We start from the raw sequence: 13,906 nt of genomic DNA, 5'->3' as shown, positions 1-13,906 counted from the left end.
TCCTTCAGTGAGCCCGGTTAGGCCATTTACATTCAGTGTAATTATTGCTGAAATACAGTGCTGTCTGTGATAGGATCATCTCCACATACCTACACGAACGGCCAGGTAATATGATCACTGATCAGATTTACACAGTACCCACTAAAGCCAAGAAGGAGACAAGTAAAGATTTTTACCGACTCCTACAATCTGAAATTGATCAAACATTGATCTCCTTCAATAAAGAATGACAGTCTCAGAAACCCCCAGGGACAGTTCTACTCCGTCCTGTGGGGTTACCCTGAGTCAGAATTGACTCGAGGGCAGTGAGTTTTTGCTTTTTATAGAGAGAGGTCTAGAAAGCCACACCTACCAGTGTGCCAGAAGCACCCCACCAGTTCTCCGCATCTCCTGTACGTCAGGACTTAGAGCCCCTACCTGCACCAGGCAAATGGCCAGAGTTTCACCACACATCTCTCCATTATTTTCCCCGCTTGGAAACTGTTGCCCCAAGCCAGCTATAGTTTGTCTATTTTGGCTTTTATGGAGTAGAAACTTATTCTTTCATAGATTTCACTGCCTTAGAGTCACTTCTGACTGGTAGTGAAGGACAAAGTACAACTACCCCTGTAGGTTTCCAAGACAGTCACTGGAAGTAGAAAGCCTCATTTTTTCTCTCAAGGAGTGGCTGGTGGTCTCGAACTGCAGACTTTGTGGTGAGCAGTCACATGGGTTAGAACAGTGGTTCTCAACCTTCCTCATGCCACAACCCTTTCATATAGTTCCTCATATGGTGGTGACCCCCCCAACCATAAAGTTATTTTCATTGCTACTTCATCACTGTCATTTTGCTACTGTGATGAATCGGGCGACCCCTGTGAAAGGGCCGTTTGACCCCCTAAGGGGTCTCGACACACAGGTTGAGAACTGCTGGCTTAGAAGTTCAAATCCAGAGCCCCGACTCTTGGGGAAGGCTTCCTCTCCATGCCAACCCTGAAGGAAGGTCCTTGCCTCCCCTCAGTAGGTGTGGGCCCTACGTTCTTTGTCGTTCTCCACGGATCTTGGCACCACTCCCCTGGGTCTAGCAGTTCTCAGCACCATTGTTCTTGATTCCAGTTCCTGGAAACAACATCTGTTTCAGGATGGTGCACACCATTGGGTTTTCAAGACCGTGAACTTTCAGAAACAGATTTCCAGGGCACAACCTGGGTGGGCGTTTGACTCAAAGTCAAACACCTGTTTGTGCCACCCAGAGACTTACTTTTATTGGATAGTTCTAGGCGGTTATGTTTTTGAAGAAGTCAAATAAATTCACGTGAAGGCCAATGAATGTTAGCCTGAGCTCAACTTGTTTCCAAACTTTATTCTGAGGACTATTTACATTTCTTTTTATGCAGGTAGATGCCTTTCTCTCCTCCCCCATCCCCCCTCCCACACAAGAAATACATGAAACCAGGAGAAATAGTGAAGCAAGTAATGACTGCAAAATGGCTAAGTTACTTAGAAGTTAAGCTATTTGAATTTAAATATTTCTTTCTTTTATACCATTTAAAAAATTAATCCTTTTATTGGGGTCTGTTAGAATGGACTTAAACATTTTAAGATATGAAAGTAAATAAAGTCTACTCCATGAAGCTTTGATATGAAGAAACTTTGCCTTTACCCAAAAAAACAAACTCACTGCCATGGAGACAATTCTGACTCACAGTGACAGAGAATGGACAGAGTAGAACTGCCCCTGCCTCATCTTTCTCCCTCGAAGGGGCTGGTAGATTCAAACAGCTGACCTTGTGGTTACCAGCCCAACCCGTAATCCACTGTACCAGGTGTGCAAGAGGACTGACTTGAATAGTAATTCCCATTGAGCCTTGGGGAAGGGTGCCTAGGAAAATCCTTTCACAGGTGGGGAAACAATAGCGCCGGATCTTATTGGCTAAGCAGAGGGATTTCAGGGTTTGCATTGACTTCTAGCAGAGCAGCCTGGGGCTTCAGGTCCTCTTGTGCCAGCGCAAGAAGAGCTCAGCCAACTCTCGTCCCCTTTGCTGCCACATCGGGGTTACTCCGCAGCCTCAGCTTCGTTTCCAGCCTCTGCCTCCACTCTTCTCGGAGCCTGGGACGAGAAACCAAACACGCAGCCTGAGCTTTGTTTCATCCAGAGAGGGTGACAGGGACAGGTATGTGCTTAACCACCAGGCAGAACGTTGGTGGTTCAAACTGGCCCGAGACGCCTTGGAGGAAAGACCTGGTACCCTGCTTCTGAAGCAGCTTCCCTACCGCCCTCGCCCATTCTTCTTAAGACCGAGCCTGTATTGAGACTGGAAAAGATACGCAGAGGACTTGCAGATTGAAATACAGACGTCATGTCTTGGGTCTCTGTGGGGACTCATACTCTGGCTCAAGTGCTCCGAACTCTCCTTTGGAAGTGCAGTACCTTTAAAGTGCTCCTACGAATTTTAAAACACAACCAAAAAAACTGTTAGGTAGCTGGATAGAGGGTTGTTCCTCTCCAAGCCTAGGGGACCCCCGATGTGAAGTTGGAGCTGAAAAAGGCTAAAGGGCATGCGCCACCTCAGGCCCTGGAGCTAGGAAGGCCCCACCTAATGGGCCCCATCTAGGCCTGGTGGGCTTAATTCTGCCAATGGGGCTGCACCAGTCAGCCAGCACCAGTGGGAGGTCCTCACAAGACTGGGACTTTGAGACCACCGTGCTCTTTTCCAGCTGCTCCTCACAGACTGGTCTCTCTCTCTCTCTCTCTTTCTCTCTCTCCTCTCCTCTCCTCTCCTCTCCTCTCCTCTCCTCTCCTCTCCTCTCCTCTCCTCTCCTCTCCTCTCCTCTCCTCTCCTCTCCTCTCCTCTCCTCTCCTCTCCTCTCTCTCTCTCTCTCTCTCTCTCTCTCTCTCTCTCTCTCTCTCTCTCCCTACCCTTCTCTCTCTCCATCCCCTGCCCCCCTCTTCTCTCTCTCTCCCCGCACCCCACCCCTTCTCCCCATCTCCCTCTTCTCTCTCTCTCTCTCTACTGCTTCTATCCTTGATAAAAACCTACTCGGATCACAAACTAGGCTTCCACGTGAATTCCTTCTCATGCGAAGCCAAGGAGCGAGGTATTTCTCAATCGAGGAAGCTAACAAAACCAGCTGTTGACCTACAGTCTTAAAAATAAACTGCAAACACAATGGAAAGGAGGAGCGAATAGCAGAGTACAAGGACAGAGCAAGTGTGGGGAAGCCGATGGTGGCGATGCTGATAGCTCCTCTGACGGGACTGAGGTATTGGATTGCATCGCTTGGGAATTGCATGTCAACAACACTCTTTGAGGTCTGCCAGACATTAGAGAAGTTGCTTGTTAATAAATAAATAAAAGCAGGACTCCCCGGCAGACCGGCAGTATCAGATGAGTCAAAGGAAGTCCTTCAAGCCGAGCACAAGGACCCCTGTGTGTAGATTAAACTCTCAGATAATCCAGGGCACCCAAAACGAAACCCACTGCCATCGAGTAGCTTCTGACTCGCAGTGACTCATCTTTCCCCTGGAGAGCAGCTGGGGGGGAGTTCAACTGATGACTTTTCAGTTAGCAGCCCAATGCTTGATCCATCCTGCAGTCAGGGCTCCTTCCTCCCCCACTGCCGTCAAGTGGAGCAACCCTGTAGACTGTAGAATTGCCGTGTGGGGTTCTGAGACTGCCACGCACACTGGAGTAGAAAGCTTCGTCTCTCTCCCAGGAGAGCACTAGACGAGTCCTAAACATTAAAGTGGGGGCAGCTGAGCCATCGCTTGGCTAACAGCCAGTGGAATTGTCCTGGTTCCTGAGTTAACTCGGGATCTCTTGCCTTGAGGGTGCTCAATGAAAGGTGGCCCCGAACTACCATCTACTTACGATTGTAATGCTCTCTTTGCTTAATTATGACATGTAGTAATCTGGCAGGTGTGGAGCTGCTGTTGTGAATAAATATTAGATCTGACCTGTCACCAAACCCTGTTTTTGTGTACATAGTATCCAGTGGTGTTAGGTCTGTACAAATCAACAATCCATGTATTGTGGTTCATCGCTGGCCTAACCTTACATAATTTCCTTTTCTCGGCAGCATTTTAGATCCCATATCGTTGCCTAAATAATGGCACAATCTCATGTCATTAATACTAATAGAATTACCTTATGCCCCAGAGGGGTGATTGATCGTATTCTCTAACATAAAACGACGAAGTCTCTAAGGTGGCCCAGAGATCTAGATAAGTCATTGATATATGAATGGATTGGGGGCTTGCACTTAATTCCAACCCCAATCAAGGAGCACTTAGTTTTTATGACATGGACCTGGTTTGGTGCTCATCCTCCTGAAGAGATCGCTGAAAATATGGCCACCTCGAGAGTGGTGAGGAAACGAGACTGCTATCAGAAAGAACAACATTTGGGGTCTTGCAGGCTTGTTTTCCAACCAGCAGCCTTCTAAAGGAGGCACCCAGTGAGTTTCACATGGAAGAAGCAAGCAGCCTGTGTGATCCCAGGGTTGTAAATGATAACACCCAAAGGAGGGAATAGTGCACACCTGGTTTGCAGAAGGCTGTGGATAACAGTGGAAGCTCAACAGCCATTTGCTGGGTGAACACCTGGATTAAGCCTTGGGTGAGTCTCCTCTGCCCTAGTTGAGAGAGGTGCATAGCGTGGCTATCCTGCAGAATGCACTGGAAAGGGGATTATTACTGTCGCACCTAGGTGAACCCTTAACACCTTACCCTGTGACATCCCTTTAGACCCATTTTAAATTTGTTCTGGTTTTTAGTATTTTCTGATTTCTTTCTGGTTGGGATTTTTCTCTTTTTACTCTGTTATTTATGTTAGTACATTGCTGTTTTCTTTAAAAAAATGTTTTTCTGCATATGGACTCCTGGAGGGAGGGGTAGATCTATAGAGACAGTAACCGGATGAATGGCTTCTTGAGTCATGGCAGGGGAGGTTGGGGGAACCTGGGAGCTAAGAATGGGTATAAAAATGAAGAAAATGTTCTAAAATTGATTGTGCTGATTGGGCAACTCTTGTTAATATGATCGACCTACTGAAGTGTATAGGTTGTGAATCATATGCCAATAAAACTGTTCATTTTAAAAATGGAAAAGACAGCCCCCTAGCATGGTGCCTAACTGCTGCCTCCTATGCCTGAGAAGGTGTGATGGGCCTCAGGGAGAAAGGCATGTGCTGGGTGGGCTTGTTGAGAACCCTGGTGGAGTCATGCAGTTTGAAACCACCAGAGGGAGAAGGACAAGGCTTTAGTCTTGCAGTAAAGAGGTCCAGGCTCAGAAACCACAGGGGCAGTTCTACTCTGTCCTACAGGATCGCTATGGGTTAGAATCGACTCAACGGCAGTCAGTTTGGTTTGGGTTTCTAGCCGTGCTTCCTCAGGCCTGAATTACAGCGCTGCTGGTCAGGTGCTCAGCACTGATGAATCAGCCAGCCCTGTGGTGGGGGAGGTCTTGGGCTGCTAACTGCAAGAATGGTGGTCTAGACCCGCCAGCCCCTCCAAGGGAGAAAGAAGAGGCTGTCTGTCAGCCAGGTTTCTGTGCATGTCAGTGGATCAGTAGTCCTAAGAAGGATATGCACTGCATACTCGGTGTCCATTCCTGAGGCTGCTACCAGGTCAGAGACAATTCGTGTTTGCCCTTAAGTGAGCGTGTGCCGTTGGTAAGCCTGAACACAGTATATTAGAGCAGTTTGGGCTTGAAATAGTCGGTCAAGAAATTAAGGTGTTTTACAAACAGAAACGAATAGAAAACAAGGCTGTGTGTTGATCATGTCAGGACAGTGTGGTGATTCGAGGCCCTTAGGAGCCTAGCCCCATATTTCCCTTCGGGGTGAGGATTTATAGGGCAGAGATTCCCAGGAACCGTGAACACGGACCCGCTGCTTTAATGCCTCAATGCCGTGCACAGTTTGGCTGAGGTCCCACCCGTTTAACCCCCTGGCCTGTGACACCGCTGGAGCCTTTTGCCAGCTCCCCAGGGGAGCGCAGGGGACAGCGCCCACTGTCCTGCAGCATGCAGCCGCTTAGCCTGGTCTAGGAGAGAGGAGATGGGGGAGCTGGAAAAATGACTGACCACCCATGGGTTTTCTGAGACTCCCGAGCCGGTACCCACCCCCCGACACAATGTTCCAGCAGATGCAACAGCCCGCTTTGGCTTGCCGGTCCACCTGGGTAGGATTGTGCACATGGGAGGGGCTGGCTCCTCATTGGGGCTCAGGAGGAGGTGCTGGGCGGCAGCCATGGGTTGAAACCCTGCGTGTGTGAGTGCCCACACTCAGCCCAGTCACCCGGGGCCTGCAACGTGGTGATTTCATCAAGGCAGGCTGCGTGAGGGGCAGGGTCTGACTCCATTTCCCACCCTGAGTGACTGCTCTCCTCTTGACAGACAGGTTGGCCAAGTCCTCACCCAACGGGAAGAGATGCCCATCTGCCCTCCTCCAAGGACCGTGCCGGGCATCCTCTGTCTTCAGCCCAATAAGCACTGACATTTGGTCATGGTTTCCCTTGCTCAGCTGCTTCCCACAGACACATCTCTTACCCCACGTTTGGGGAGTGGGGGTGGTGTTGGTAGAGGTGCTGGTAGTGGTTGAAGTGTTGGTGTTGGTAGAGGTGGTGGTAGTGGTAAATGAGGTGCTGTGGAAGTACAGGTGGGGTGGCACAGTTAGCAGTGGGTGGTGGAGGTGGTGTTTGGGGTGCTGGTGGTGATTGAGATGGTGGTAATAGTGGTGGTGGTGGTGGTGGTGGTGGTGGTGGTGGTGGTAGTTAAGGTGCTGGTGCTGGTGGCAGTGGTATTGGTAGGGGTGGTCGTGCTGCTGGTGGTGGGGTGGTTAAGGTTCCGATGCTGGTGGTGGTAGATGAGGTGCTGTGGAAGAACAGGTGGGCTGGCACATTAGTGGTGGTGGTGGTGGTGGAGGTAGAGGTGTTGATGGTGGAAGAACAGGTGGGCTGGCACAGGCAGTAATGGTGGAGGTGGTGGTGGAGGTAGAGGTGGTGGTGGTCGTGGCAGTGGTGCAACCCTCATGTGCTAGAAACGGCCACAAGGAGAGGAGAGAGATTTATAAAGCTAAATAGAGAATACACTTGTTACCGAGGGGGTGAGGACAGATTGCCGCCTGCACCTGGAATAGGTCGTGGAACTCCCAGTGTGCATGGAAATGTAACATGACTTAGCCCTCTAAGCTGTCCTCTAAAACACCAAGGAAAAAAATCTGGTATTTCTTCTTCAGAAGACAATTTTGCTTTAAAAAAATTCAGACAAACAAGCTACATACTTCCTCAGTGCACTCCTTCCGAGACGATATTCCTCTGATTCTCGGTAGTAAGTCTGTTTGCCAATTTCCCTTTCCCAGAAGCGTTTGAGCTCCTTACAGGTGTCCCGGCAGAAGACCTCCCGGCGGACGTACTGACTGTTCATCCTCTGGAAAAGAAAATAGCGGCTGGATGCAGCAAAGTGTGAAAAAATCAGGTGGTGCCGGGTTATGAGAAAGAATAGTGTCTGGAGCCTTAAAGGTTGGTCTTAAAAGTCTGCCTACTAAGCGAGGAATCAGCTAAGTCCACACAGAGGAAGCACACCAGCTTGTGTGATCCTCGGACTATAAACAATAAAATCCAAATCTAGAGGAGGGACTGGATTAAAGCTTAAATTCTGAACGCCTCATTTGCAGAAGGCTATGGATGACCGCGGAAGGCCGCAAGTCCATTTTCAAGGTCCCCCTGTGGGTGAGGCCTCCAGTGAGTCCCCTCTGTCCACAGTCCAGGGGGTGAATAGTCTTGCTGTCTGACAGAGCCCCAAAAAGGTGATGGAGGCAGGTGTAGCTGGGTTGAAAGGTAGCACCTTATCGTTTGAGCTCCCTTTGGACCCATTTTCAATTTGTCCCAGTTGTTAATATTTCCTATCTTGGGGTTTCTCTGTTTTAGTTTGTCATTGTCCATTTTTGGGGTCTGTGTTTTGCTTTTCTGCATGTGAAATCTGGGATAGGTAAATCTACAGAGACAATAACTGGATTAATAATTTCCTTGGGTCACGACGGCAAGGGAAGCTGGTAGGGGCGGGGGGCTACCAACAAGGAGAACAAGAAAAGAGAAGACGTTCTAAGTTGATTGTGGCGATGATTGTGCAATTCTTCTTAATTGGATCAAACTAGCTAATTATATGCTAATAAAACTTTTTAAAAAATCCTTTAGATTCAAAGCATCAAGGAAGGAGGAGGAGGAGGAGGGAAAGGAGGGGGAGGGGGAGGGAGAGGAGCGGGAGGGGTAGAAGAGGGCAAGGAAGCCATGGAAGACCCAGGATCCCTCAGACTCAGAGGGTACAGATGTTTCCCTCTAGAGTAGTCTGCCACGCACACGAGGGAGGCCCCGGCCAGCCACAGACCTCTGAGGGTCTCTTTGCTTGTTGACACACATGGACAGCAGTCCCCTGGGGCTCTGTTCCACCCTCCTCCTCAGCTTTGTCGGAAGCACATGGCCTGTGCTGGGTGCGCCCTGGGTCCCTCTAGTTAGGGAGATAATCTGGACAGATGGCCCTCACTTCCCTCCTTGTGTAGGTGAGGAATTGGAGGAGGTGAAGGCCCTGCCCGAGGTTGCCTCGCCCGGCGGAGCACAGACCGAAAGCCACACACAGGCTGCCAACTTCCCAAGCTTGCCAGCCCTTTTGAAAGGAATGACTCACAGAGAAGGAATCCTGGCGCCAATGGCTAAGCACTTGGCTGCTAATGGAAAGGTTGGCGGTTCGAACTGACCCAGAGCCTCCTTGGGAGGGAGGCATGGAAATCTGCTCTGGTGAAGACCACAGTCCCAGACCCCCATGGGGTTCTCTCTGTTAAGGGGGGGGCGGGTCACTATGAGTCCAGCCAACCCGACAGCACCTAACAACAAGCACCGAGATGGTCCTGAAGTCTGACACCCAAAGCACCCGTGCGGTATGTGCACTTGTAGGGGCACGTGTGTTCACGTCACACACCCAACAGTGCTCACACTTTGACCTGCAGGGACTGCCTGCGCCTCCCAACTCCAACAGTGGGGCTGGCAGACAGGCAGAGGCAGGAACCGCCCTCTGCTGGGGCCACCTCTGCAGAGGAGACTGAAGAGAGGAGTCTGACCTCAAAGGAGCTTGGAGCATATCCCGAGGGCACCAGGAGAGGATCCTACAGGTGAGTGAGTGATGGGTCTGGATTTGCATTTTGCAAGATGCTAGAAGGGTTAACGGTTGTCCTGGAGTTGGTTTTTCGACATATGGCGGGGCGAGTCTCCGGATACAGCAAATTGGCAGGTCACCAAAAGATTGGCAGTTCAAATTCACTGGGGGCCTTGGGAAAAACCCTAGAGAGCTCTTTCCCAGCGCTTGAAACCGTCTGCAGCACCGATCTACTTGGCACATACGGGTTTCCACGAATTAGAGTTGACTCTATGGCAGCGGTTCTCAACCTTGTGGGTCGCGACCTCTTTGTCGTCGCCTAATTCATAGCAGTAGCAAAATGACAGTGATGAAGTAGCCACGAAAATAATGTTTTGCTTGGGGGTGGTCTTCACATGAGGAACTGTATGAAAGGGTCTCGGCATTAGGAAGGTTGAGAGCCACTGCTCCCCGGCAACTGGGTTCTAAAGGGATCGAACTGGAAGGAGGCCCCTGGTGGTGCCAGGGTTCCAGGCTCACCTACGAATGGACCGGTTGATGGTTGGGCCCCACCTGGCAGCGGCTCCATGGGTGACAGACCTGACGGCCTGCTTCTGTGAGGATTAAAGCCCCCAATGTCGAGTGGATCCCGACTCATGGCGGCCCTGTGGTGCGTTACCAAGGCTGTGGGAGCAGGGCCCTGCAGCAGCTCTGCTCTGCCCCTTGGGATCGTCGGTGTGTCGGCAGGCACTTGACACACCAGATGCCCTCCAAGGAAACAGACTTTGATGGTCACGGGGGTGGGAGGAGAAGCCACAGGGGAGTGGGCAGACAGGGGTTCACCTGGGTGAAGGGGAAGATCCTGTACTGTGGAAAGGGGGGCAGAGGGCAGGGAAACAGAGGCAGCCATCGGGAGGTTGGATCAATTGTTTACAAGAGTGAATATAAAAGTGATGGCCTGATCAGTAAAACCATGATCTGATACGTAAACCACTACCTCATTCATAGTAAAAAAAATTATGCTCAAGGGGGGAGGGGTGAATAAAGGTGTGGGCTGAGAAACTTTCCTTATTGCTGTCCAGACGAAGCCGCCTCGCGGAGACCAAGAGCACAGCGTGGATGCCCGAGGCTGAGCCCATTGCCAGTTCTCCTCTGAAGGGCTGACTAGCAACTCACTGGCATCCAGCCGATGCCCCTGCAGGACAGGGTAGACCTGCCTCCTGAGCTTCCAAGGCGGTCACCCCTTATCTACCTACCTACCTACCCACCTATCTATATTAACTCTTTACAGGAGTAGAAAGCTGTCTTCCACCCAAGGAGCGGCTGGTGGTTTCAAACTGCTGACCTTGCAGTTAGCAACCCAGCACTTAACCATGATGCCCTGAGAGCAGCGAGTGACTTAAAACTGCCGATTTCTCTGCCAGCATCCAAGTGCTTAACCACTGTGCCACCAGGGCCCCTTTTGGGCCTCTCAGGTAGGGAAATGTTCCATCTTGTATTGAGAGGATGGTTTGCACAGCTGGGCACGGTTGTCAAGGCTGATCCAGAGGCACACTGAAAATGGGTGACTTGAATCCCCGGGGAGCATTAGCATGGAGGTGCTCAACCACCGGCCAAAAGTTAGTTGGTCAAACCACTTGGGGGTACCGGGGAAGGCAGCTGGGACAGTCTGCTCCTGATAGGTCACGCAGCCGTGAAATCCTAGCGGAGCCCCTCTACCTTCCGCACGCGGGGGCGCCCCATGTTGGAATGCACTTCATCCAGGCTCCTTCTGACGCTAACCTTCTGGGAGGCTCTGTCGGCGTCGCTTAAGGGGTTAGTTGCTGCTTCCTGCACTGGGAATATCTATGCTCCTGGGAATATCTTGGAATATCTATGCTTCTATTTCCTCACTTCTAAAATGAGGCCAACTGCTCCACCTGGCCCAGGTGTGACGAAGAGAGTGCCAGCAGGTGGGAGAGCCAGCGGAGTCGCAGGGACTCTAATGCGCTGCATCTCCTCAGCAAAACCCGCTTATCCACCAGGTCACATTTCTGGAGAGGGAGTCCGTGCCACCACATCCATTTCCAGGCCAGTTATGAACTTCAGTTCGCCAAGCGAATGCTTAAGAGAGCCGCCGTGTGTAACGTCGTCACGACAGTTCAGTTCAATAATCTTTGTGGAACGTGGCTGTCCACGGGGTCGGCTAACGTCCATCGCGCACAAAGGCCCCTTTGTCCTTCACGAGCCCTGAGGGCTGTGCCAACCATTTCACTTCCCCTAGTCTCAGGCTGCTCAGAGCATGGAGCCCAAATCGAGGAATGTGGGTGCTTTTTGTTCGGAGGGCTGACTTACACGGACCATTTGTCGGCTTCTTGGCTGGCATGGCTCACGACGCTGTGCATGCTCCCGAGGCACCTCTTATGTGTCTAACATTTCATCAAAGCAACTATTTTGTGAGATTTTCTCACCACATTTCTAAAAGTACTGTTGAATCACTATACATATATTTATATATTTGGTCTTTATAAGCATCGCTGGAAACAGAGCACGGGGCTCCAGCTGTGGCCAGTGTCCAGGCATGGACACACTGGACACCTTGTCTCTTTCAAAGACTGTAGCTCTCAGGCCTGGAAGGGATGCAGGTGGCAGCCCTCCGAAGACGTGGCAAAGCCAATTGTGGGGTGAGGAAGAAGATCAGAGTCCAAAGTCCCATTGCCCCTTGCCCCATTGTCCCTTGGGGACTCCCTGGGTTGGGAGTCTCTGAGGCCTGGTGGCGTATCGGGGTACGTGTTGGGCTGCTAACTGCCCAGGTCAGCAAATGGAACCCACCAGCCACTCCTCAGGAGAAAGACGGGGCTTTCTACTCCTGTGAAGAGTTAACAGCCGGGTGGAGGACGGGGAGCGGGTGGGGGGGGGGAGGAGGGGAAGAGGAGCTGACACCCAGGGCTCAATAGAAAAGAAATAAAATGGTGATGACAAGAGATGTGCCAATGTGCTTGATACAATTGCTGTCTGGATTGCTACACGAGCTGTCAGAGTCCTCCATGAAATGTTACAAACACGGAATAATGGAAATAGAACATATAAACAGATGGTTAAACATTTGTTGGCAAAAAACATATTCACAGTCTCAGAAACCCCCAGGGGCAGCTCTCCCCTGTCCTACAGGGTTATTATGAGTTGGAATTGACTTGATGGTGGTGAGTGAGTTGGCGAGGTAGGGAGGCTCCAACCGTCAAATCCTTGGTTGGTCATCGAAAGGTTGGTGGTTCAAATCCACCTAGAGGCTGTCCGAATGAAAGACGTGGCACTGTGCTTCTGGCAGGTGCCAGGCACTGGAGAACCCTACGGAGCAGAGTTCTGCTCTGAAATACATGGGGAGGCCGTGAGTCAGAATCGACTTGATGGCAACTTGCTTGAATCGGTGTATTTTTAACTACCTGGGCTGAACTCAAGGCAGCCCAAGACAAGTGTGGGGCCATGGACAGGGAGAGTTCTAGGAGAAGTCTTGTCTTGTTCTGGGTGAAGAGCAGGAAGGGTGATTCCCACTCAGGGAGAGTAGGAAATGATCTGTTTTCCCTTCTCTACTCCTTCATGCTTCCAGGCAATCCCAGGGCGGGAAGCAGCGGGTCCTGCGGAAACAAAACCACCAGGGTCTGAAAGCTCACATTCCCATCCATTGGAGGAGCTGGGAATGCCATTGGCTTTTTCCTCACCCAGAACGCTTGCTACTTGGCCCTAGACATGGCTGCAGTCGTGGGAAGTGTACAGAGAGCAGGGCTGGGGATGGACTCCTCAAGCTTGGGGTCCAAGAAATGAAAGGGTGAGTTCAAGGAACTGGAAAAGCCTGGGGCGATCACAGAGATGTGGGTATCTCAGCGAAAGAACTGCCTAAGCACTACTCGAGAGCCCCGGTGGTAGAGTGGTTGAGAATTGGGCTGCTAATGGCAAGGTCAGCAGTTCGAGAACCATCAGATGCTACTCCAGGGAAAGAGGAGGCTTTCTACTCCCACAAAGATTCACAGTCTAACACGGGCAACACGGGCAGCTCCGCTCTGTCCTTCAGGGTCTCTGTGTTGGGATTGACTCAATGACAGTGCATTTGAGAGACACTGCTCTAAGCGTTCCCTGTGTGCATCTGATGTCAGACAATGTACCCACTATCTGTAGAGCTGAACTGAGGGACAGACCACTGCGATGTCCCAGAGTGGACCCTGGGAGAAATGCCTACTATGGGAATAGCACTGCAGAAGCTTCCAGAATGAAATGGACATTGAAATCGCAACCCATAGAGCATTGATTGGAACTGGAGGTCTGAATCCAGCCACATAGGTTGCCTATTGGAACAAAAATGTCATCCTTCCCCAAAGGACGTAAACAAAGACCCAGAGGGTGAGAACACAGTACCCAAAATGTCTAGGCTAGAACTCAAAATCACCCAGCAAACGAAGAAGCAGAAAAATCTCCCCAAGCGTGAAAGAGAACCATCAACACATACCGACGCTGAGGTGGCACTGGTGTTGTGGTGAGCGGACAAAGGCTTTAAAAAGTGAATCTAAAAGTGGTGGCTCCTGAGGCTGGGGGTCTTTCTCAGACACGGGCACAACCTGATACCAGCAGATGTCCAAACGCTGCACCGTGGAGCCCCCAATCCTGCAGAGCGCTTCTATTTCTCCATCTGGAAAAGGGGCGATACTGTTGGAGATGAGAGGGCAAAAGGTCTTTCCAACAATGGGCATATCTACTCCCCAGAGAGGGCTTAGGGCCACATACAAGGCAGCCTTGGCTGCAGTTCCCGGGAAGTTCTCAACGATTGAA

The 13,906-nt window shown here is 50.9% G+C and overlaps 1 protein-coding gene across 1 annotated transcript; it reads right to left on the bottom strand.

Annotated features, from left to right (window-relative positions):
- Positions 1–1,998: 1,998 nt before the first annotated feature.
- FAM240A (family with sequence similarity 240 member A) lies at positions 1,999–10,849 on the bottom strand. Its single transcript, XM_075547904.1, has 3 exons — positions 10,826–10,849; positions 7,263–7,408; positions 1,999–2,089 (listed from the first exon to the last, which is right to left on the bottom strand). Exons 1-3 carry the CDS (start codon positions 10,847–10,849, stop codon positions 1,999–2,001), a joined length of 261 nt encoding a protein of 86 aa, XP_075404019.1.
- Between the last annotated feature and the right edge of the window lie 3,057 nt (positions 10,850–13,906).

Source organism: Tenrec ecaudatus, chromosome 4 (genome assembly GCF_050624435.1).
Source record: "Tenrec ecaudatus isolate mTenEca1 chromosome 4, mTenEca1.hap1, whole genome shotgun sequence".
Lineage (NCBI taxonomy): Eukaryota > Metazoa > Chordata > Mammalia > Afrosoricida > Tenrecidae > Tenrec > Tenrec ecaudatus.
This window is presented reverse-complemented; position numbering and strand designations above follow the sequence as displayed.

What these genes read in the sequence shown, in the direction of transcription:
- FAM240A (XM_075547904.1), bottom strand. Translation starts at nt 10,849, where the DNA reads ATGGGGCGCCCCCGCGTGCGGAAG. An exon ending in GGCGCCCCCGCGTGCGGAAG is followed by an intron (nt 7,409 to 10,825) that starts GTAGAGGGGCTC and finishes TTTCTTTTCCAG; the next exon opens with AGGATGAACAGTCAGTACGT. An exon ending in GGAAGGAGTGCACTGAGGAA is followed by an intron (nt 2,090 to 7,262) that starts GTATGTAGCTTG and finishes TTCTCGTCCCAG; the next exon opens with GCTCCGAGAAGAGTGGAGGC.